The sequence below is a fragment of the Hemiscyllium ocellatum genome, chromosome 34 (genome assembly GCF_020745735.1).
Source record: "Hemiscyllium ocellatum isolate sHemOce1 chromosome 34, sHemOce1.pat.X.cur, whole genome shotgun sequence".
Taxonomy (NCBI): Eukaryota; Metazoa; Chordata; class Chondrichthyes; order Orectolobiformes; family Hemiscylliidae; genus Hemiscyllium; species Hemiscyllium ocellatum.
In genome coordinates this window covers 39343933-39366502 of record NC_083434.1, presented here as the reverse complement: position 1 = coordinate 39366502, position 22570 = coordinate 39343933, and the positions used below count along the sequence as shown (strand labels likewise).

General features: G+C 46.7%; 1 protein-coding gene across 1 annotated transcript in view; it reads right to left on the bottom strand.

Moving 5' to 3' along the window:
- LOC132832257 (LIM domain-containing protein 1-like) overlaps positions 1–21982 on the bottom strand; it is a 50605-nt gene extending 28623 nt beyond the window's left edge. The window contains exon 1 of the mRNA XM_060850093.1: positions 20039–21982. Coding sequence (XP_060706076.1) covers positions 20039–21503 — 1465 coding nt within the window. The 5' untranslated portion in view covers positions 21504–21982. The remainder of the gene's footprint in view (positions 1–20038) is intronic.
- Between the last annotated feature and the right edge of the window lie 588 nt (positions 21983–22570).

Genomic DNA, 22570 nt, shown 5'->3' with positions numbered 1-22570 from the left:
TTAACCTTACTTTAAGCAAAGCAGGAGGTTGACAGTTAAAATCAGAGAACTCAGAAATAACCTATAGGCTGGACATATCCAAAAAAAGGAAAATGTCTATCGTGAACATCCTACCTGACCCCCTAGTCACCCAGATCACCAGCAGATGATCTCTTCCTGCTGCACAACAAACAGAACTCAAAACAACGGGCTGAAGTCCCTTGGACAAGGAGAACATGGAGAAACAGCTGCACCAAAAAATTCCAGCTGCTCTGCTTAAGAACGACATTCTAAGACACAGTCAGAAATCAGATCAAACAAAATTTGAGATGTTCAGAGAGGCTTTAAGTAAGAAGGAGATACACAAAGGTGGCAAGGTGGCAAGGTGAAAGGATGGAAGTCCACAGTGAAGGACATCGATGTTTGACAGCACAGCCACCAAATGACAGGGTGACAGGAAGGAATTCTTAACCTCCTGTTTCTAACACCCTGTGTACAAACAGCTGCTGACTTTTGACCCGATTTGATTTATTGGTGTTACACATACAGAGGTACAATGAAAGGTTTTGCCTTGCATGTAGTACAGGCAAAGTATACAAAGATCACAGGGTAATTGAACAGAGCCAGGAGTGCAAAGAAGGTGCACAAAAAACAAAATCAACATTAGATTTGAAATGTGAGGGGTCCATTCAACAGTCTAATAGCAGCGGGGAAGAAGCTGTACTTAAATCTGTTGGTGTGTGTGTTTAAGCTTTTGTATCATCTGCCTGATGGGAGAAATTATAACCGGGGAGGGAGAGGTCTTTGATGATGTTGGCAGCCTTTCCGCGGCAACCAGAAGTGTAAACAAAGTCCATGGATGGGAGGTTGGCTTCTGTGATGGTCTGGGCTGTGTTCACAACTTGACTGCACCAACACATCAGCAGCATCCAAATGTCGACAATGAGAATACTAACTTGTTGGCTGCAATGCCCTTCAGTTCATCCCCCATGGGTACAATGTAAATGTAATTTACTTGCTTGTCTTGGCCAGTGTTACTGCTACGAGCAGGTGTCACTGTGAACACACCAGCTCATTAACAGGAAACAGAGGTACGTTCAACACCAGTATCCAACACAACCCGCACCGATTATATTTAACAACAGTGAGGGGACAACCAGAATGGATTTCCCAGATCACAGATCACAGATCCTGCCTTTGAAATCCCATGACCCCCAATTCTTAGATGTGGTTGTCTCCCAAGACAGAAATTTTCTTTAGGTTTTCTAGTGCACAGAATCATAGGATCCCTACAGTGTGGAAACAGGCCCTTCAGTCTAACAAGTCCACAGTGACCCTCCAAAGATTATCCCACTCAGATCCATTCCCCTACCCTATTACCCTAGATTTACCCCTGACTAATGCACCTAACCTACACATCCCTGAACACTATGAACAATTTATCATGGCCAATCCACCTAACCTGTACATCTTTGGACTGTGGAAGGAAACCAGAGCACCCGGAGGGAACCCACACAGATACGGAGAGAATGTGCAAACTCCACACAGAGAGTCGCCTGAGGTGGGAAATGAACCCAGGTCCCTGTTGCTGAGGGAGTTGTGTTCACCTCTTCGAGGAGAAAGTGAGGTCGGTAGATGCTGGAGATCAGAGCTGAAAATGTGTTGCTGGAAAAGCGCAGCAGGTCAGGCAGCATCCAAGGAGCAGGAAATTCGACGTTTCGGGCATAAGCCCTTCATCAGGAATCTCCTGATGAAGGGCTTATGCCCGAAATGTCAAATTTCCTGCTCCTTGGATGCTGCCTGATCTGCTGCGCTTTTCCAGCAACACATTTTCAGAGCTGTGTTAACCACTGAGCCACTGTATCAGGGAAAAGATTAGTTTTATCATTTTATGGGTAAGAGGAAAGAGGTAACCATGTGACCAGTGGGTTAATTCTGCTATCTTTACATGTAGACTTGGAATTTGTTGCTGGGGATATAATCTGAGCAGCATGTACAACACCCCCCACACCCACCCAAGGGCAATCGGCACAGCAGGGAACAAACACTAAGTTGATGACAAACCTCCACTGAAAATTCCCAAGGCATTGCTTTAGCTCCTGTAGTGACACTGCTATTGATGGTCATACATATGGTGCAGCAATGAACCAGAACCGAGAGCTCACACTCTACGTGACTATCAAACTAACGTCTCAAAATAAATCAACAGAAAAGGATTGCTCTTTGATCTTATTTCGACTGATCCAGTAGCTCAAGGTCAACACTCAACAGCTCACGACAAGGACAGACTGGAAAAGCCAAAAGATCAATTTGTAACGGTGGCCCGGCCAAAATTCTTTGAGCTAAGTCATGACTAACTAGTGCTTGTAACCCATGATATTTAATCAGACACAGAAGACAGTATTGCTCGGCTCCCTCCATTTTCCAGTAACACTAACCACTTCTCAACATTAATTCCAACATCTGATACCTTGAGGGATTCACATTGAAACAAAAGTCCTTTTTCAGCTAAATAATAATATAAGCAATTGTTAAATGAAGCAGTTTACTGACTGCAGGGAGTACAAATACAATTCTTAAACTAATTGAATGAAAAGTTACATCAAAAGGGAAAAGTGGGAGTTTGGCACTGAGTAACGAGGCTCATTCGAAGAGTCAGTGCAGGGATGACGGGCTGAATGGCCCATTGTGCCAGAACATTTCTGCGATTCTTTAACCCTTCCAAAGGATTGGGCTCAATGGAGAATGATTTTCACTTGGACACAGGAATGCCTCCTGAAGTGTTTCACAGGAGACCAAAAAAAAACTACAGCCAGAAAATCAGGAGACGCATCATTCAGAGAGGCAGGCTGCTTTTAAATAAAGATGTGAAGATGATTTCAGGAGTAAATTCTAAGGCTAGTGTTCTAGATTGTTAAAGGCTGCTCATTGTAAGGCAGCGAGTGACGTAACCGGGTTTCTGTAACCGACAAACTGAGGAGGGGGTGAAGTCTCACCAGGATGGTGGGGAGGAATGAAGTCACAGAGATGGACACAGTTTCGTTCGAGTGGGGTCAGCGGGGTTACGGACAGATGTGATCCAGCCTCAGGCAGCGGCCACTTAGCTCGATAGAATTAGTGGTTGGCGAACAGAATTTGTACCACTCCCAAACCAAAAGCTTTGGCTATGTTTGACTGGTCTCACTTTGTGATTAATTGGAGGGGGATTAGGGCTCATCAAGACCAGCTGCTGAATGACCATAAGACAGAGGAGTGGAAGTAAGGCCATTCGGCCCATCAAGTCCACGCCAACATTTAATCATGGCTGATGGGCATATCAACTCCACTTACCTGCATCCTCCCCATAGCCCAACATGAGAGACCTGGCAACACCGTAGGCATGATGGGGTCGATGTGTTAGAGCCCAATGCAAATCAGGCTCAGTCCACCGTCAACACACGATGTTGATGAGATAGTGTGCACCAGAGAACAAGGAGGGATCATGGATGAACTCTGGTTGTGGCAGGAAGCATTCAAGAGGTAAAGATGGTGAAGAACTCCCTATCCTTTACTGCCCAATATATGTTAAAGGACCCCAAGTGAAACCATGTTTGGATCTCACTCAACCCTCGTCCTAAAGAGAGTATGACCAAAACACATTCTCACACTCCTTTGGGGGTGAAAGATGGAGGTCATCACGGCAGGAGAAATCCTGTACTTGTTCCAATGAGTCAGACCAATCAGTTCCAAGTGTGCTTCCAACATTTTCAATTTTTCTTTCAGTTAGGTTAAAAGACAAGAGTTTACCCTCTTCTGTCATGAGTCCTTATTGTTAAAGCAACCAGAGGTTTTGGCTTGACATTTAAATCATTGCTGGAGGTGATTGGGACGATAAAAGTAAACAACATTCAGGAGCAAGCCAAATCCTTAAAGGAGGAAAGTTGTTGTTTGTTGACCTCAGAAACACCTCTAAAGCCTGTGTATTTTTATTGATTCACATGATATGGGCATCGCTAGCTGAAGTAATAATTGTTGCACATCCCTAATTGGCTTTGAGAAGGTGGTGATGAGCTGCCTTCATGAGCCAATGTAAGACACCCACAGTGCTGACCCAGTGAAAACTGAAGGGATGGTGATATATTACCATGTCAGGATGATGAGTGGCTTGGAGGGGAATGTGCAGAGGGTGGTGTTCCCATTAGTTTGCTGGTTTTGTCCATCCAGTTGCCAGAGGTCACAGGTTTGCTCTCGAAAGGAGCCTTGGTCGATGGTACATACTGCTGCCATTGTGTATTAGTATTGGAGGGAGTGAAGTGGTGCCAGTCAGGCAGGCTGCTTTGTCCTGGATGGTGTTAAACTTCTTGAATGCCTAGTGTCTAGGTTTACTCGCTGAGCTGTAGGTTTGATATCCAGACGTTTCATTACCTGGCTCGGTAACATCATCAGTGGCAACCTCCAAGTGAAGCGAAGCTGTTGTCTCCTGCTTTCTATTTTATGTTTCTCCTGGATGGGGTTCCTGGGGTTTGTGGAGATGTCATTTCCTGTTCGCTTTCTGAGGGGTTGATAGATGGTATCTAGATCTATGTGTTTGTTTATGGCGTTGTGGTTGGAGTGCCAGGCCTCTAGGAATTATCTGGCATGCCTTTGTTTAGCCTGTCCCAGGATAGATGTGTTGTCCCAGCCTACTAACAAACTTAAAAGACCCAGTACAACCCATGGACAAAACCAAAGTCATCTACAAAATTCCATGCAAGGACTGCCATAAACACTACGTAGGACAAACAGGAAGAAAGTTAGCCACCAGGATACATGGACACCAGCTAGCCACAAAAAGACACGACCCCCTCTCCCTCATAGCCCTACACACAGATGAAAAAAAAACATCATTTCGACTGGGACAACACATCTATCCTGGGACAGGCTAAGCAAAGACATGCCAGAGAATTCCTAGAGGCCAACCACAACGCCATAAACAAACACATAGATCTAGATACCATCTATCAACCCCTCAGAAAGCAAACAGGAAATGACATCACCACAAACCCCAGGAACCCCATCCAGGACAAACATATAAATAGAAAGCAGGAGACAACAGCTTCGCTTCACTTGGAGGTCACCAATGATGATGTTACCTAGCCAGGTAATGAAACGTCTGGATATCAAACCTACAGCTCAGCGAGCAAACCTACACCCTAAACCTCAACCTGAGCTACAAAGCTTCTTGAATGCCGTTGAAGCTGCACTCATCCAGGCAAGTAGGGAGCATTCAATCACACTCCTGACTTGTGCCTTGTAGATGGTGTATCTTAAACATGAACACCCATTCTTACCATTGTAAATGTGAAGTGAAAGCAAATACTGGAAGCTCATGAGCTACACAATAGCTGCTTAGAGTCAAAAAAACTGCAGATGCTGGAATCCAAAGTAGACAGGCAGGAGGCTGGAAGAACACAGCAAGCCAGGCAGCATCAGGAGGTGGAGAAGTTGACGTTTTGGGTGTAACCCTTCTTCAGGACCTGATGTTGCCTGGCTTACTGTGTTCGTCCAGCCTCCTGCCTGTTGACACAATAGCTGCAGGCAGGATGACCACAACATCTCAGCAGGATCCCTGACCAAAGGCTGCTGTCATTTTCTCTGCCGCTGTGCGCACCTTAAAGCCTACGTGCAGTGGCAGTTCCTACAGATGGAAGCCACGTATCAGCATGAGGAGCAACCGATGGGGAGTTTCCCAGTAGCTGCACATCCACGCAACGGAAAAGGAACTTTATCCTGACACCCCCAACCCAACCAGATGCCAGATTTACAAGAGCTCCGGAAGGTGATGGACTCTCCCATTTGTGTGCAATGGCTGTGGGGCTGACGGCCATTGTTTAATGGAAGCACAGGTTGAGGTATAGTCGGCCCTTCATGTTGTGCCCGACCTTTTATCCTACTCGAAGATCAGACAAACCTACATACCCTTCATTGTACTGTGTGCCTATCCAAGAATCGCCTAAATGTCCCTGATGTATTAGACTCCACTATTACTGCTGCAGTGCATTCCAAGCATCCACCACTCTGCTTAAAGAACCTACTGCTGACATCTCCCCTAAATATTCCTCCATACACCTTCAAATTATGCCCTCTTGTGATTGATATTTCCACCCTGGGAAAATGTCTCTGACTATCCACCATCTATGCCTCTCATCATCTTGCACACCTCTCTCAAATCACTTCTCATCCTTCTTCACTCCAATGAGAAAAGCCCTAGCTCCTTCAACTTTTCTTCATAAGACATACCCTCCAGCCCAGGCAGCGTCCTGGTAAATCTCCTCTGCACCCTCTCTAAAGCTTCCACATCTTTCCTATAATGACTTGACCAGAACGGAACACAATATTCCAAGTGTGGTCTAACCAGGGCTTTATAGAGCTGGAGCATAACCTCATAGCTCTTAAACTCAATCCCCCTGCCAATGAAAGCCAACACAACGGCCTCACAGCACCAGGAACCCGGGTTCAATTCCAGCCTCGGGTGACTGTCTGTGTGGAGTTTGCACATTCTCCCAGCATCTGCATGGGTTTCCTCCAGGTGCTCCAGTTTCCTCCCACAATCCAAAATGTGCACGTCAGGTGAATTGGCCAATTAGGATTGCCCATAGTATTAGGTGCATTAGTCAGCAAGGAATAGGTCTGGGTGGGTTACTCTTCAGAGGGTTGGTCTGGACTTGTTGGGCCAAAGGGCCTGTTTCCACACTGTAGGGAATCTTCTTAACCCTATCAACTTGGGTGGCAACGTTGAGAGATCTATGGACGTGGACCCCAAGATCCCGCTGTTCCTCCACACTGCTAAGAATCCTGCCTTTAACCCTGTATTCTGCATTCAAATTCGACCTTTCAAATTGAATCACTTTGTGTATCATGTGACTCACACAAACCCAAACAAACCTAGCCACCGTCCAATGATGAAACTTCCGTGAGAAGCTGTAACCAAGGCAACCACCTAGCATATACGCATGTGGAATGTCAACAGTTTCCCAACAACGACTGGAAAGAAATCAGTGCCTCCATCAGCGAAGCGGCAAACAAGATGGCCTCCATTTCTATCCTCCTCTCCTCCCGTTAAGACACTGCTTAAAATACATGCTTTTGGTCACATGTACTAACACCTGATGTGGCTTAACGTCTAACTTTGTTCAATAACGCACTTGCAGAGAAATGTTTGGGCGTCTCTCTCTGTGAAAGGCACCACAACAATGCAAGTTGTTGCTACCTTAATAAAAAGGTGGCACTGGGTTCTCCAATATCCTTAGATCAAAATCAGTACCAACTGCTTCCTCAACCAGAGGAGATTACCATGAGCAAAACCAATCCCAGTCGTATAAAGGGACAGGAGTATTGCTGAGAGGAACACATATATTGCCAAAGGTTTTTATCGCGCAGTCATCAGGACATGATCACAAGAATACCAAATTTCAAAAGGGACAGCAGTTGATACTGGATGAGAACTGGGTGGCAGATACTGGTGAAGGCATTGCCATGGCAAATGGCTGACCCCATGCTTTTGTTCGGTTGACAGAGGTGCAGAACATTCTATTGAGAGAGAATAGAGCCCTGTAAATGTGTAAACATGTGGCATCCAGCACACCTTACTCATATACATCACAAACACCCTTTCAAGATCCAATCCACGTTTCAAAAAAAAATCAGACTATACAACTGTAGTGCAGAGGCTTTCTTCAGTATAATTTGTTCAAATGAACGTGCACAGATTTATTGGCACAAACAGAAAATGAATGAATAACAAGTTAACCTGCTCCAGATGAATATCGCCCAAGACACATGAACGAGGGAAAACAGGCTTGTCTACCCTCCACAGCAGCATGGGATCTTGTACCTCCAGCTGAGCAAGCAGACTTGGTTAAAATATCTCACCCTAAATAATCACATATTGAGTCAACAGCACTCCCCGATTACTACACTGCAGTGAATGTGTTGCTGGAAAAGTGCAGCAGGTCAGGCAGCATCCAAGGAGCAGGAGTGTCGACATTTCAGAAGGGCTCATGCCTGAAACGTCAACTCTCCTGCTCTTTGGATGCTGCCTGACCTGCTGCGCTTTTCCAGCAACACATTTTCAGCTCTGATCTCCAGCATCTGCAGTCCTCACTTTCTCCTACTACACTGCAGTGTCAGCCTCATTTAGGAGCTGAAGGTTGGTGTTTGAAGCCAATTCTCAAGGCAAAAGGAGAGTGTTGTGAGTACATCACATGACGTAGCACTGACAGTGCAAGTTAAAAACATAAGAACCAGCAGGAATAGGCCATTCAGCCCCTCAAGCCTGATCTGCCATTTAATGCAATCATGGTTAATCTTATCACAGCTTCAAGTCCTCTTCCTTAACACTCTCCATAAACCTTTAACACATAAAAAATGTCTCACCCCTCCTTAAATTTAATCAATTCCACAGATTCATGTACCTTTCAAAGCAGTAATTCCTCCTGTTCTCTGTTTTAAAATCGAACACCCCTTATTTAAGACTACAACCTCTCATTCTGGATTTGCCCACATCAGGAAGCATCTTTTCCATGTCTAGGTTGTCAATCCATTTAGCATCAGATCTCCTCTCACCTGTTCTAAATTCCAGAGAGTATAGGCCCAAACTGCTCAATCTCTCTTCATAAGACAAACCCGCACTCATATACATCGCAAACACCCTTTCAAGATCTAGTGAACCTTTTCTGAACTGCCTCCAATACAACCACAGCCCTCCTCAAGTAAGGGGGACTAAAAATTGTCCACAAAACTCCAGGTGTGGTCGCAGTAATGCTATGTCGAGTTGCAGCAACACCTCCTTACTCTTATACACTACAGTCCTCAATTTACAAACGCAACCCCATACAGGGGTGTATTGTTAAAAGACCCAACACACAAACATCTCCTATACTTATGAACAGTTTTGCATTTCGTTTTAACTTTTGACTGAACAGACACTGTTTATAACCCAAGCCCTGTCTGTATTCCTTTAGCAATAAATGCCATTTGACCTCTATATTTCCTGTCGGGTTTTCTGCACTTCATGCACGAGGTCACCTCTGGGGACTGGTTTGGTGTAATCGTGGGCTTAAGGAACATATGTGTGGGCACAGAGTAAAGACAGGATTAGGGTGGGTTTGGTTCCCTCTACAAGCAACCAGTTAAACCAATCACTGCTGGAGATCACACATGGACAATGGTCACTCAGGTTGGGGACTGGAAAGCTCTGGCATCATACAAACAGAAGACACATTTCAGGGAGAAACAGGAATCTATTTTAGAAACAGCAAGATAGCACTGCCCATTCTACACCTGCACGAGCTAATCCTACAGGGTTAACATTTCTGATTGTCAGAGCAGTCTGTAACTAAAACTACAACAATCAGAGCACCTTTGTTCTCCAATATCTACCTAGACACCGGTATGACCATTTGTTAACTGCCCTGGTTAACAATGGCAAATCTCCTGGTACACAATGCATTTTATAAACCTGTGCTCAGTGAGGTGCAAGGTTGCACTGTTACATACTCCGGGAAATGGGAGGGAGCTGTTTAACACAAACTGTATCATTTACACTTTCCATTAATCACCAGAATACAGGCCTCAAGGAAAGTAATGTCAACCAAGTGGCTCCTAACAAAGAGCAGTGAACACTCTGCCTTTCTTACACACCTCTATTGGTTAACCAAACTCCCAATCGGCTGACTCTCAATTCCTGTCCTTCAGAGATCGAATCATACCAAGCACAAAGGAAAATGTTTGGAGCCAATTATCGCAGCCCCAGCTGTGGAGATGGTATGGTTACTGGATTAGTCATCCAAAGACCCAGTTTATGGAGATACAGGTTCAAATCCAATCATGGCTGGAGGTACTATTTCAAATTCCAAATTGAGAAATATGGAATTAGGTCTCATCATACTGCCATGAATGTATAATCGATTCTTGTGAAAATGTATCTGATTCACTAATGTCTCTTAGGAGAAGGACATTTACCATCCTCACCTGGTCTAGCCTACATGATTTTAGACCAACAGTAATGTTCCTGCACTCTCAATTGACCAAGTAAGCCTCTCAATTGTACCATAATGGCAATGGTTCAAGAAAATTGACTCATTACCACCTTGTCAAGGGCACTTGGAAGCGAGCAACCAATACTGACCAAGCCAGTCACAACCTCAGGAGTATAGTCATACAGCAAGGAAACAGACCCTTCAGTCTGATTCATCCATCCAGTTATCCTAACTTAACCCAGTCCCATTTGCCAGCATTTGGTCCATATCTCTCTATAAACCCTTCCTATTCACATACCCATCCACATGCCTTTTAAATGCTGTAACTGTACTAGCCTCCACCACTCCTCTGGTAGCTCATTCCACATGTAACGGCCTCTCTGTGTGAAAGTGTTACCCCTCAGGTCCAGTTTAAAAATCTTTCCTCTCTCTTATGCCCTCTAGTTCTGGACTCCCCCAATCCAGGGAAAAGACCTTTCCTATGCACCCTATTCATACCCCTTATGATTTTATAAACCTCTATAAGATCATCCCTCAGCCTCTGACACTCCAGGGGTAAATGCCACAGCCTATCCAGCCTCTCTCTCGAGCTCAAACCCTCCAATCCCAGCAACATCCTTGTCAATTTTTTCTTCACCCTCTCAAGTTTAACAACATCCTTCCTTTCAAAGGGAGATCAGAATTGCACGCTATATTCGAAAAAGGTGGCCCCACCAAAGTTCTGTACAGCCACAACATGACATCCCAACTCCTATACTCAATGCACTGACCAATAAGGGCAAGAATGCTAAACACAGTCACTATCCTGTCTAATTGTGACAGGAATATGTACTTGCACCCCTAGATCTCTTTGTTCAGCAACACTCCCCAGGAGTCAAACAGTGTAGCACTGGAAATGCACAGCAGGTAAGGCAGCATCTGAGGAGGAGAGTTGGTGTTTCTGGCATGAATCCTTTATCAGGAATTCCTGACGAAACGCCTATGCACGAAACGTCAGTTCTCCTGCTCCTCAGATGCTGCCTAACCAGCTGTGCTTTTCCAGCGCCACACTTTTTGACTCTGATCTTCAGCATCTGCTGTCCATACTTTCTCCTAGTCGATTAACACTCCCCAGGACCCTACCATTAACTGTATAAGTCCTGCCCTGATTTGCCTTACCAAAAATGCAACACCTCACACTAATCTAAATTAAACTCCATCTGCCAGTCCTCAGCCCATTGGCCCATCTAATCAAGGTTCTGTTGTACTCGGAGAAAATCTTCTTCACTGTCCACGGCACCACATATTTTGGTGTCATCTTCAGATTACTAACCATGCCTAAATTCTGATCCAAATGGCTTGTATAAGTAACAAACAGTGGACCCAGCCCTGATCCTTGTGGCACATCGTTGGTCACAGGCCTCCAGTCCAAAAAGCAACCCCACCCCCCCACCCCCACCACCACCAGAAACAAGGTAAAAGCCAAGCACATTATGGTCACACTGAGAGACACCTGAATTCTTGAGACTCACGAGAATCTATGGTTCTATACTTTCAAAGCGTAAAGACGATGGTCTTTCAGAGACAACAAAAGGCAAATGTTTTGTGAGGATCACTTTCCGTTGAAAGAGGTGGGGCTTTTATTGCAAGACAGAAACTTCCCAACAACAGAACAGGAACAAAGAGAATTCTAATCAACTGCGTCTGACTAGCAGCTTTAGCTATGACACTAAGGGAAGGTGATTACAACCTAATGACTGGATTGTACCCATAGAATCTAACATTACAAGGGAATGGAAATACATTAAAATAAATAAAATGTATTGAATGGTGCAGCAAGCTCAAAAGATCTACTCCTGCCCCAATTTCCTATGTTTTTGGTTTTTTCCTATGTACAAGGTTCCAATAAACATCAGAACAGTACACGTTATCTGTCTATTTGATAGTTATACAAAGGATCCCCAAATTTCAGCTGTCAGGCAGTGGATTTTAACCTCAGGAATTCTGCCAAATTTAGCAAGCTCAACTTAGTAAAATGTATTCTTCCCATGAATCTAGTTACTGTAAAGGGGAGGAACAAGAGTACATTTAAAACAGGTACAGCTTTAATTCCAGCACAGTAACTGAACACAAAATCATCAGCTTAATCTTACATAAAGGACAGGCTAAGCTGAGTGTGGGAGCAACAAACAGTGAGCAGTGATACTTGGGGAGAGAGAGTGGCGTCTTGGCTAACATTCTGGGGAACAGACACAGAAAATGATGTGGATAGCCAGTAGATCCAGCAGCAGAAGACCGAAAGATGCAGGAGTCGATATCAGTCATTCAACTCGAGTCCACTCTGCCATTCAATTCTATCACGGCTGATCAATAATCCTCAACTCCAACTTCCTATCTTGTCCCCACAACCTTCGATTCTTCTCTAACTGATGAAAATTTCCTGATTCACAACCTAAGAGATGAAAACTCCTCCTCAGCTGTATTTTAAATTTGCGACACTTTATTCTGAGAGGATGCCCTCTGTCCCTAGACTCTCCCACAAGGGGGAACACCCTTTCCGCAGCTACATCTGTAGAGAGAAACAGACATAATGGAGAGGAGGAGTCAGACTGGATTCCAAATGTTACCTTGGTTTCTCTCTCTACAGCTGCTGCCAGACCTGCTGAGTTCCTCCAGGATTCCCTGTGTTTGTTTCAGATTTCCAGCATCTGCAATCTTTTGTCTTTATTGTAATGTTCTGGGGGCACAAGTTGCAATTCCGAAGCAATTGGTGAAATTTGAAATCAGTAGCAATCTAGAATTAAAAGCTTTTTTCATAGTGACCATGTAACCACTAATATTGTCATAAACATGCATTTGAATCACTCATGTGATTCAAATGAATGTTTATCACGATAGCAGGGGTGGCACGATGGCTCAGTGGTTAGCACTGCTGCCTCACAGTGCCAGAGACCTGGGTTCGATTCCCGCCTCAGACAACTGTCTGGGTGGAGTTTGCACGTTCTCCCCGTGTCTGCGTGGGTTTCCTCCGTGTGCTCCGGTTTCCTCCCACAGCCCAAGGATGTGCAGGTTCGGTGAATTGGCCATGCTAAATTGCCCGTAGTGTGAGGCGCATTAGTCAAGGATATATATAGGGCAAGGGAATAGGTCTCAGTGGGTTAGTCTTCGGAGGTTCGGTGTGGACTTGTTGGGCCAAAGGGCCTGTGTCCATACTAGGAATCTAATCAAATCTAATCACGCTCAGGGAAGGAAATCGGCCATCCTTACCTGGTCTGGCCTACACGTGACTCCAGACCCTCAGCAATGTGGTGAACTCTTAACTGATTTTTGAAATGACCGCACAAGACACTCAATTAGGGATGGGTAATAAACGTAGGACCAACCTCTTTCTCATTAACAAACAGAAAACAATTACATTTTGCTCATAGCACGCATTGCGGTGTCACTGTGTGAATACACCGGGCCCACTGTAACTGCACTCTCAGTTTTGACCTCAATCCTAACCTGGAAAAGTTTCATTTTCAACCTGAACTAATCACAAACCAAAGTGAGGTTAAACCAGCTTCTCCAGGGAATCTCACTCCGTTCCGAGGAAGGGTCACTCGACCCCAAAACGCTAACTCAGATTTCTCAGCACAGATGCTGCCGGACGTGCTGAGCTTTTCCAGTAATTTCGGTTTTAGTTTCCAGCATCCGCAGTTCTTTTTAATCTCACTCGAAGGCTTGGACTCCAGATTCAGGCTGCAAAGCAAAGGCAGAACAATTCCCCGTGGATGGGAGCTGTACTGTGTGGCTGTATCTTTGTAGTTGCATTACTCTTAAAACGATTGTCACTAGGATGAGGAACATGACTTTGGAGGATGGAGGGGTGAGAGTGGGTTTAAAGAGAGCCAGAAGAAGTTGAACTATTCTGTTACATCTACCCAAAAAAACTAGCACAGCCATAATTGCCTGAATGGCCTCTATTATTCAGTTTTGAATGAACGACATATATTACTTGTCATGAAACTGCTTTCAAGCTCTCACAGACTGGGATGAAGTGGGAATGAAGTGTTTTTATTTGTGACGTTCTTTGAGAGATAAATATTGACCAGCAGACCAGAGACCGAGCTCCCTCACTCATCTTCGATGTGGTGGTCATGGCGAGTTTTACATCCGGTGGAGGAGGTGGATTGAACCGCGATGAAAATAAGTTCTTCAGCCAGGGCTCACCGAAACACCGACTCCAGATCCTCTGGGCCAGCCAAGGCTCTGTCAGAGTGTCCCCAGCCTAACCTGTGCATCTTCCCACTAAATCAACCTGGACATTTGATAAAATTATTCATTGACAGGAAGTGCCCTATGCAATTGCACAAGGTGTAACAATTCTTTACTCAGCGGGTTGTGAGTTCATGGAATGCCCTGCCAGTAGCAGTGGTGAACTCTCCCTCTTTATGGTCATTTAAGCGGGCATTGGATAAGCACATGGAGGTTATTGGGCTAGTGTAGGTTAGGTAGACTATGGTCGGCGCAACATCGAGGGCCGAAGGGCCTGTATTGCGCTGTATTTTCTATGTTCTATGTGATTACTCATTTACTTCCTCAACGTCCAAAGCCGCCCCCGCCAAAACAAAACCTTCCAGAGAAGTCAGATAATATTTCGGGTCGAGTGACCCTTCCTCTGAACACAGTGAGATTCCCTGGAGAAGGTTTATGTGTACGTCCTTCAATCTGATCTACTGTATCCGCTGCTCACAACACAGTCTCCTTTACGCTGGTGAGACCAGACACAGACTGGGTGACTGTTTGGTAGAACCCCCCCACTCTGTCTGCAGGACTGACCCGGACCTGCCAGCCGCTTGCTGCTTCCATCGACCACGTGCTCTCAGGGTAACATTTCCATCCTGTGCCTACTGCAGCATTCCAAAGCACAACACACATTTGAGGAACATCACCTCATTTTCACTGAAGTACCCTTACAGCTTCTAGCACTGAATTCCACAACTTCACAGTCTGACCAAATAACATTTGTTGACCATTTACTGACATTCTTCTTTCCCTCTTCTACCACCCCCCCGTCAAAAAGGTTCATCTTGTTCACTTTGCTTTCAGCGGAGACAAACCATTCCAGTCCATTTATATCCACTTTGTATCTCTATTTCTCTCTCATGAACCAGCAACCCCTTTGTCTTTTGCACGATGTTCCCTTCACTCCCTCTGTCAAAAGCATAAAATACACCATTTCCTAACACCTTTCAGTTCTGAAGAGGAGTCACTGGACTTTGAAACATTAACTCTGTTTTTCTCTCTCTGCAGTTGCTGCCAGACCTGCTGAATTTCCCCAAGCATTTTCTGTTTTTATTTCAGATTTTGAGGGGAAAGATATAAAAGGGACCTGAGCGGCAACTATTTCACACAGAGGATGGTGCGTGTGTGGAAGGAGCTGCCAGAGGAAGTCATACAGATGTATAACACGGAAACAGACCCTTCGGTCCAACCCGTCTATGCCGACCAGATATCCCAACCCAATCTAGTCCCACCTGCCAGCACCCGGCCCATATCCCTCCAAACCCTTCCTATTCATATACCCATCCAAGTGCCTCTTAAATGTTGCAATTGTACCAGCCTCCACCACTTCCTCTGGCAGCTCATTCCATACACGTACCACCCTCTGCGTGAAAGAGTTGCCCTTTAGGTCTCTTTTATATCTTTCCCCTCTCAGCCTATACCTATGCCCTCTAGTTCTGGACTCCCCCACCCCAAGGAAAAGACGTGATCTATTTATCCCATCCATGCCCCTCATAATTTTGTAAACCTCTATAAGGTCACCCCTCAGCCTCCGACGCTCCAGGGAAAACAGCCCCAGCCCGTTCAACCTCTCCCTGTAGCTCAAATCCTCCAACCCTGACAACATCCTTGTAAATCTTTTCTGAACCCTTTCAAGTTTCACAACATCTTTCCGACAGGAAGGAGACCAGAATTACACGAAATATTCCAACAGTGGCCTAACCAATGTCCTGTACAGCCGCAACATGACCTCCCAACTCCTGTACTCAGTACTCTGACCAATAAAAGAAAGCATACCAAAAGCCTCATTCACTATTCTACCAACCTGCGACTCCACTTTCAAGGAGCTATGAACCTGCACTCCAAGGTCTCTTTGTTCAGCAACACTCCCTAGGACCTTACCATTAAGTGTATAAGTCCTGCTAAGATTTGATTTCCCAAAATGCAGCACCTCGCATTTATCTGAATTAAACTCCATCTGCCACTTCTCAGCCCATTGGCCCATCTGGTCCAGATGCTGTTGTAATCTGAGGTAACCCTCTTCGCTGTCCACCACACCTCCAATTTTGGTGTCATCTGCAAACTTATTAACTGTACCTCTTATGTTCGCATCTAAATCATTTATGTAAATGACAAAAACTAGAGGACCCAGCACCGATCCTTGTGGCACTCCACTGGTCACAGGCCTTCAGTCTGAAAAACGATCCTCCACCACCACCCTCTGTCTTCTACCTTTGAACCAGTTCTGTATTCAAATGGTTAGTTCTCCCTGTATTCTGTGAAATCTAACCTTGCTAATCAGTCTCCCATGGGGAACCTTGTCGAACGCCTTACTGAAATCCATATAGATCACATCTACCATTCTGCCCTCATCAATCTTTTAGTTACTTCTTCAAAAAGACTCAATGAAGTCTGTGAGACATGATTTCCCACACACAAAGCCATGTTGACTATCCCTAATCAGTCCCTGTCTTTCCAAATACATGTACATCCTGTCCCTCAGAATTCCCTCCAACAACTTGCCCACCACCGACATCAGGCTCACTGGTCTATAGTTCCCTAGCTTGTCCTTATCACCCTTCTTAAACAGTGGCACCACATTAGCCAACCTCCAATCTTCCTGCACCTCACCTGTGACTATCGATGATATAAATATCTCAGCAAGAGACCCAGCAATCACTTCTCTAGCTTCCCACAGAGTTCTAGGGTACAGCTGATCAGGTCCTGCGGATTTATCCACCTTTACACGTTTTAAGCTCTTCCTCCTCTGTAATTTGGACATTTTGCAAAATGTCACCATCTATTTCCCTATCCTATCTATATCTTCCATATCCTTTTCCACAGTAAATACTGATGCAAAATACTCGTGTTGGAGGCTGGTATGTTACGACATTTAAAAGGCATCTGGAGGGGTATATGAATAGGAGGGTTGAGAGGGATATGGGCCAAGTGCTTACAAATGGAACTAAATTAGATTGGGATATCTGGTTGGCATGGGCAAGTTGGACTGAAGGGTGTGTTTCCATGCTGTACATCTCTGACTTTATTGCCAGAATCCACAGTGCGTTGCCTTTATTTTGGGCTTGACCAGCATCTATTGCTCGTGAGGTCTTATCCAGAACTCCTACAGTGTGGCCCTCCCTCAGTAATGCACTGGAATGTTTGTGCTCAAGTCCCTCTATGTATGTTTCACATGCACTATTAATACATTTCTGGGATCAGTTATCTGGCTAGTCTCATATGTAATCCTTGCAACTATTCATGTGGAATGATCACATCTCTCTAACATGCAATTGATGAGATCAGCAAACTGCGACCGCAACTTGCTGGGATACAACACCAGACTCCACTAATCGTGAGAGGAAACTAAAGCAGAAATTGCTGAAAAAAAACTCTGCAGGTCCAACTGTCAATTCTGAAGATGGGTCACTGGACGTGAAACGTTAATTCTGCCTTCTCTCTCTCCAAAAAGACCTGCTGAGCTTTCACAGCGATTTCTGCTTTTGTTTCGGATTTCCAGCATCTGCAGTTCTTTGGGGTTTTTTTTTGCTTCTCATGATGACGTTTTGTTTCGACTTTAGCAACACTCAAGTTATCGGCCACCTTCCGAGTCCACTCCCTCCAACACGGAGGCACCGAAGCCAGTGTCTGTGTGTGCACCGCCTACAAGATGAACTGCAGTCAGTTTCCAAGGAGCCCCCCAAACCAGTAAACTCGACCAACTAGACAAGATGTGGAGATGCCAGACTCAGGCTGGGGTGGAAAAACCTGGTGTCGTTTGAGGTTTGACTTTAGAAAAGTCAGCGGACGCGAGGGAACGGAGATTCCTCTCAAAGGACGCACCATCCCTATTGTTGCCAGCTCAAAATCCTACAACTCCCTTCCTACCTGCAGTGCAGGTGACCCTGCACCTCATAGTGGTGGCTAAGCTCAGTTGGTTGGATGGCTGGTTAGGAGGCAATGCAGGGTGACATCTACAGCCCAGGTTCAATCCCCACACCCGCCTAGGTTCCCACATTACTTCCCGATTCCACCACCCCACCCCTGGGGGAGGGCGGGATGCAGTGACTCTCAGGGTAAAACACCACCGGTCACCTCGCTAATGACAGTGTAGCCCTCTGGGACGATGGGGACTTACTGGTACACCCCGAGGATTGCAGTGATTCACAAAATTAGCCTGTTGCTACCTGTTCCAGAGCAATTAGGGATGGGCGATAAATGCTGAGAGAGGAGGAAAACAAAGTGGATCAGGTTAAGGGGCAAACTAATCAAGTTTCAGAATATTAACAGCGAAAGACAGGGTAGAGGAGAGAAACATTGAATCCCTTCAATGTGGCAATAGGCCCTTTGGCCCAACAATCCACACTGACCCTCCGAAGAGTGTCCTACCCAAACCCTTTTTCCCTCCCCTATTATTCTACATTTACCCCTGACTAATGCACCCAACCTACACATCTCTGAACACACTCAGTAATTTAGCATGGTCAATCCACCCTAACCTGCACATCTTTGGACTGTGGGAGGAAACCAGAGCACTCGAAGGAAACCCACACAGACACTGGGAGAATGTGCAAACACCACACAGACAGTTGCCCGAGGGTGGAATTGAACTCGGACTCTGGTGCAGCCATAAGTAGATCATGAAAAATTATTTCCACCGACTGAAGATTCTTGAACTGAGGGCACAGTCTAAGAATTAGGGCGAGACCGTTCAGGAGAGATGTTTGAAAGCAACTAGACACACAAGGAGTAGTGGAGGTTTGGAACTCTCTTCCTCAAACACCAGTCGATGCAAATTCAATTGTTAGATTTAAATCTGAGTCAACAAATTTTTATTAAGCAACGGTAACAAGGGACACAGACCCAAGCAGGTATATACAGAGTTAGGCCATGAATCAGCTTCGATCTCATTAAATGGTGGAGCAGGCTCAAAGCTGAAAATGTGTTGCTGGAAAAACGCAGCAGGTCAGGCAGCATCCAAGGAGCAGGAGAATCGATGTTTCGGGTATTCTTCAGGAATGAGGACAGTGTGCCAAGCAGGCTAAGATAAAAGGTAGGGAGGAGGGACTTGGGGGAGGGGCGTTGGAAATACGATAGGTGGAAGGAGGTCAAGGTGAGGGTGATAGGCCGGTGTGGGGGTGGGCGCAGAAAGGTCAGGAAGAAGATTGCAGGTTAGGAAGGTGGTGCTGAGTTCGAGGGTTGGGACTGAGACAAGGTGGGGGGAGGGGAAATTAGGAAACTGGAGAAATCTGAGTGAATCCCTTGTGGTTGGAGGGTTCCTAGGCGGAAGATGAGGCGCTCTTCCTCCAGCCATCCAGCACACTCTTCTCATTCCTGAAGAAGGGCTCATGCCTGAAACATCAATTCTCCTGTTCCTTGGATGCTGCCTGACTTGCTGCGCTTTTCCAGCAACACATTTTCAGGTCTGATCTCCAGCCCTCACTTTCTCCTAGAAGCAGGCTCGAGGCCTGAATGGCAATCTCCTGCTCCTATGCTCTGAGATGGAGAGGGTCAAAGGGTGCCACTGAGTCATAGAGCACGGAACAGACCTTTTGACCCAACTTGGCCATGCTAAACTGAACTCGTCCCACTTCACTGCATTTGACCCACATCTTTCTGAACCTTTCCTATCCACGCACATGTCCGAATGTGACGGGTTTTTCATGGCTCAGAGGCGAACCCTCACAGTGGACACTAGCTGAGGAATTCATTCCCACCCACTCTCTCCAAGGACATGATCTGGAATGATTAGAAGGATCAATTCCCTGTAGTTAACAGAAATACACCTCCCCCAGAAACTGGATGAAGAAACTTACCAAAATACTCTGCCTTAGGGTTCGCATCCATCTCCTGCTCGAGACGCTGGGTGAGAGCTTCCACTTTGAGTTCAGCCCTGGATGGTCCAGTGGACGGTTGCACATGGAGGGTCTGACAGGGCAGGCGGACCCTGGGGTTAGATTCCTGGCGGGATTCGGGCAATCCAGGTGCTGGCTGACAATCTGGATCCTGCGGGAACGGGGAGAGCTGGCTCTGGCCTGGGCTGGCCTGGTGTCTGCCCCCTCGGCCACTGTCAGCTCCCCTTGGGTCAGCATCCCCTTCGGGCTGAGTGGCCGGGCGGGACTCCAGCAGACATTGCGGGGGCTCCTCCTGCTCCTGGGATCGGTCTGGGGCAGCGGGGCTGGGCTGGAACAGGCTGGACCTGGGACTGGGGGCAAGTTTGAGGCTACCCAGGTGGGTCTGATCTGGGATCCCCTTGGTGGGGCTATAGGGGATTGAATCACCAGAGATCACACTGGATCTGGGACTGGATTTGAGGCTACCCAGGTGGGTCTGATCTGGGATCCCCTTGGAGGGGCTGTAAGGCACTGGATCACCGGAGATCACACTAGATCTGGGGCTGGAGGCAGATTTGAGATTACCCATGTGGGTCTGATCTGGAATCCCCTTGGAGGGGCTATAAGGGATTGGATCACCAGAGATCACACTGGATCTGGGACTGGATTTGAGGCTACCCATGTGGGTCTGATCTGGGATCCCCTTGGTGGGGCTATAGGGGATTGAATCACCAGAGATCACACTGGATCTGGGACTGGATTTGAGGCTACCCATGTGGGTCTGATCTGGGATCCCCTTGGTGGGGCTATAAGGGACTGGATCATTGGAGATCAGACTGGATCTGGGGCTGGGGGCAGATTTGAGGTTACCCAAGTGGGTCTGATCTGGGACCCCCTTGGTGGGGCTGTAAGGGACTGGATCACCGGTGATCACACTGGACCTGGGACTGGAGACCCCCGACTGGTTCCAACTGGACCGGGGGCTAGACTGGGGGTAGTCGGGCCGAGTGGACGCCGTGTGCCTGGTGCCCGGGTCCTCTCCCTCGGCGCCGGTCCTGAGGCTGGGGTCCTGAGGGTAGCGAGTGAGCCGGTGAGGTTCGGGAGGAGCCGAGCCCGCAGCTCCGGAGACCGGGGGCTTGGCCGCTCCGTCGCCGCTGAAGCGCTTCTGGAGGCGGGCGGCTCGCTCGGACTCACCGGGGGGCTGCAGGCTGGGGAAGGCGCCGTTCATCCTGCCGGGAGGAGCGGCCAGCCCCATCCTCGCCATCTCCTGCTGCCTCTGCTGATGGATCTTGTTCATCTTGAAGGCGAACACACGCCGGGTCTCCTCAAACTCGGGCTTGCAAGTCTCCCTGTTGACTCGGAACAGCCCGTCCTTGGAAGCTTCATACATGTTCAAGTCTTCGATGAATTTACTGGCCTCCAGCCCCAAATCCTCGTATTTATCCATGTCGACTGCTCCCCCCAAACAAAAATCTTGACTGCAGCAAACCAGGCTGGGAGGAAACAAAACTAAAACCAACTCCAAATGGAAGAAGCAGCAGTGTGTGAACTCCTGAGGGAGAGGTGGAGGATTTTATTCTGACGGTAACACCCAGTTAGAAGAGTGTACTCCAGTTTGGAGTCCTGCTGTGCTAACTGTGGCCTGGGAACTCCGTAACTGCAGCCTCTTTATCCCCCTGCTGCCCAGAATGAGAGAGAGAGAGAGACTGTCTATCTCTCCACTCACACACTCACTCCTTCCCCTTAACCTTGCGCCCTTTTGCACAAGTTTCCCAACTTTCTAAAAAACTTTCTAGAAAGTTTGCAGGAAAGTTTGCAGAAAAGTTTCCCCCCCCCGCCTCACTCTCTTGAGTGGGTTAAGCCACCTCCTCTCGCCCTGGAGGGTGGGCATTGACTGGAGAAAGCTGAAGGACTACACCCTGGGAGGTGGTGGGGGGAGGGAAGAATGCAGTGGATGGTTACAGAGGCGGCGAGAGGTCTCATTGGGAATCAGTGGCGATCAATGCGCGGCCTGGGGCTGGACTCTTAAAGGGGCCACCACACGTTCCCACGGCCCCCTGCCTCTTTGAACTTGGTCTGGGACAACCTGGCGATAGCACCCTCAACTCACCCACCCACCCATACCCGGAGGGGGGGTGACGCTAACAAACCCGCGTGCTGATTTCATTAGCTCTTCACATTTCTCTTATTTCCAATTTCCTTCTGGCTTCAGCTCAGTATGTCAATATGTAAACCGGGTTTCAATTCTTAAAAACATAAAACTGTCAAGTGACTAGCCAGATGCTATGCAAAAAAATAGAGACGAGTGTGGCCCCTGCGGCCACCCAGTATCTGACTTCCAGGGGAATTGGTAAATAAATTAAACAACATTTTAAAAAGGGAGGGATTGTGGGGGAGAGTAACCCTGACATTCAATTATTCAACCTCCTTCCCTCTGCACCCCACCCCCAAATTTTGGTAACTGCATACACATCCCAAGTGAGGTGTAACATGCAGTGTGCATTCTTAAAATGA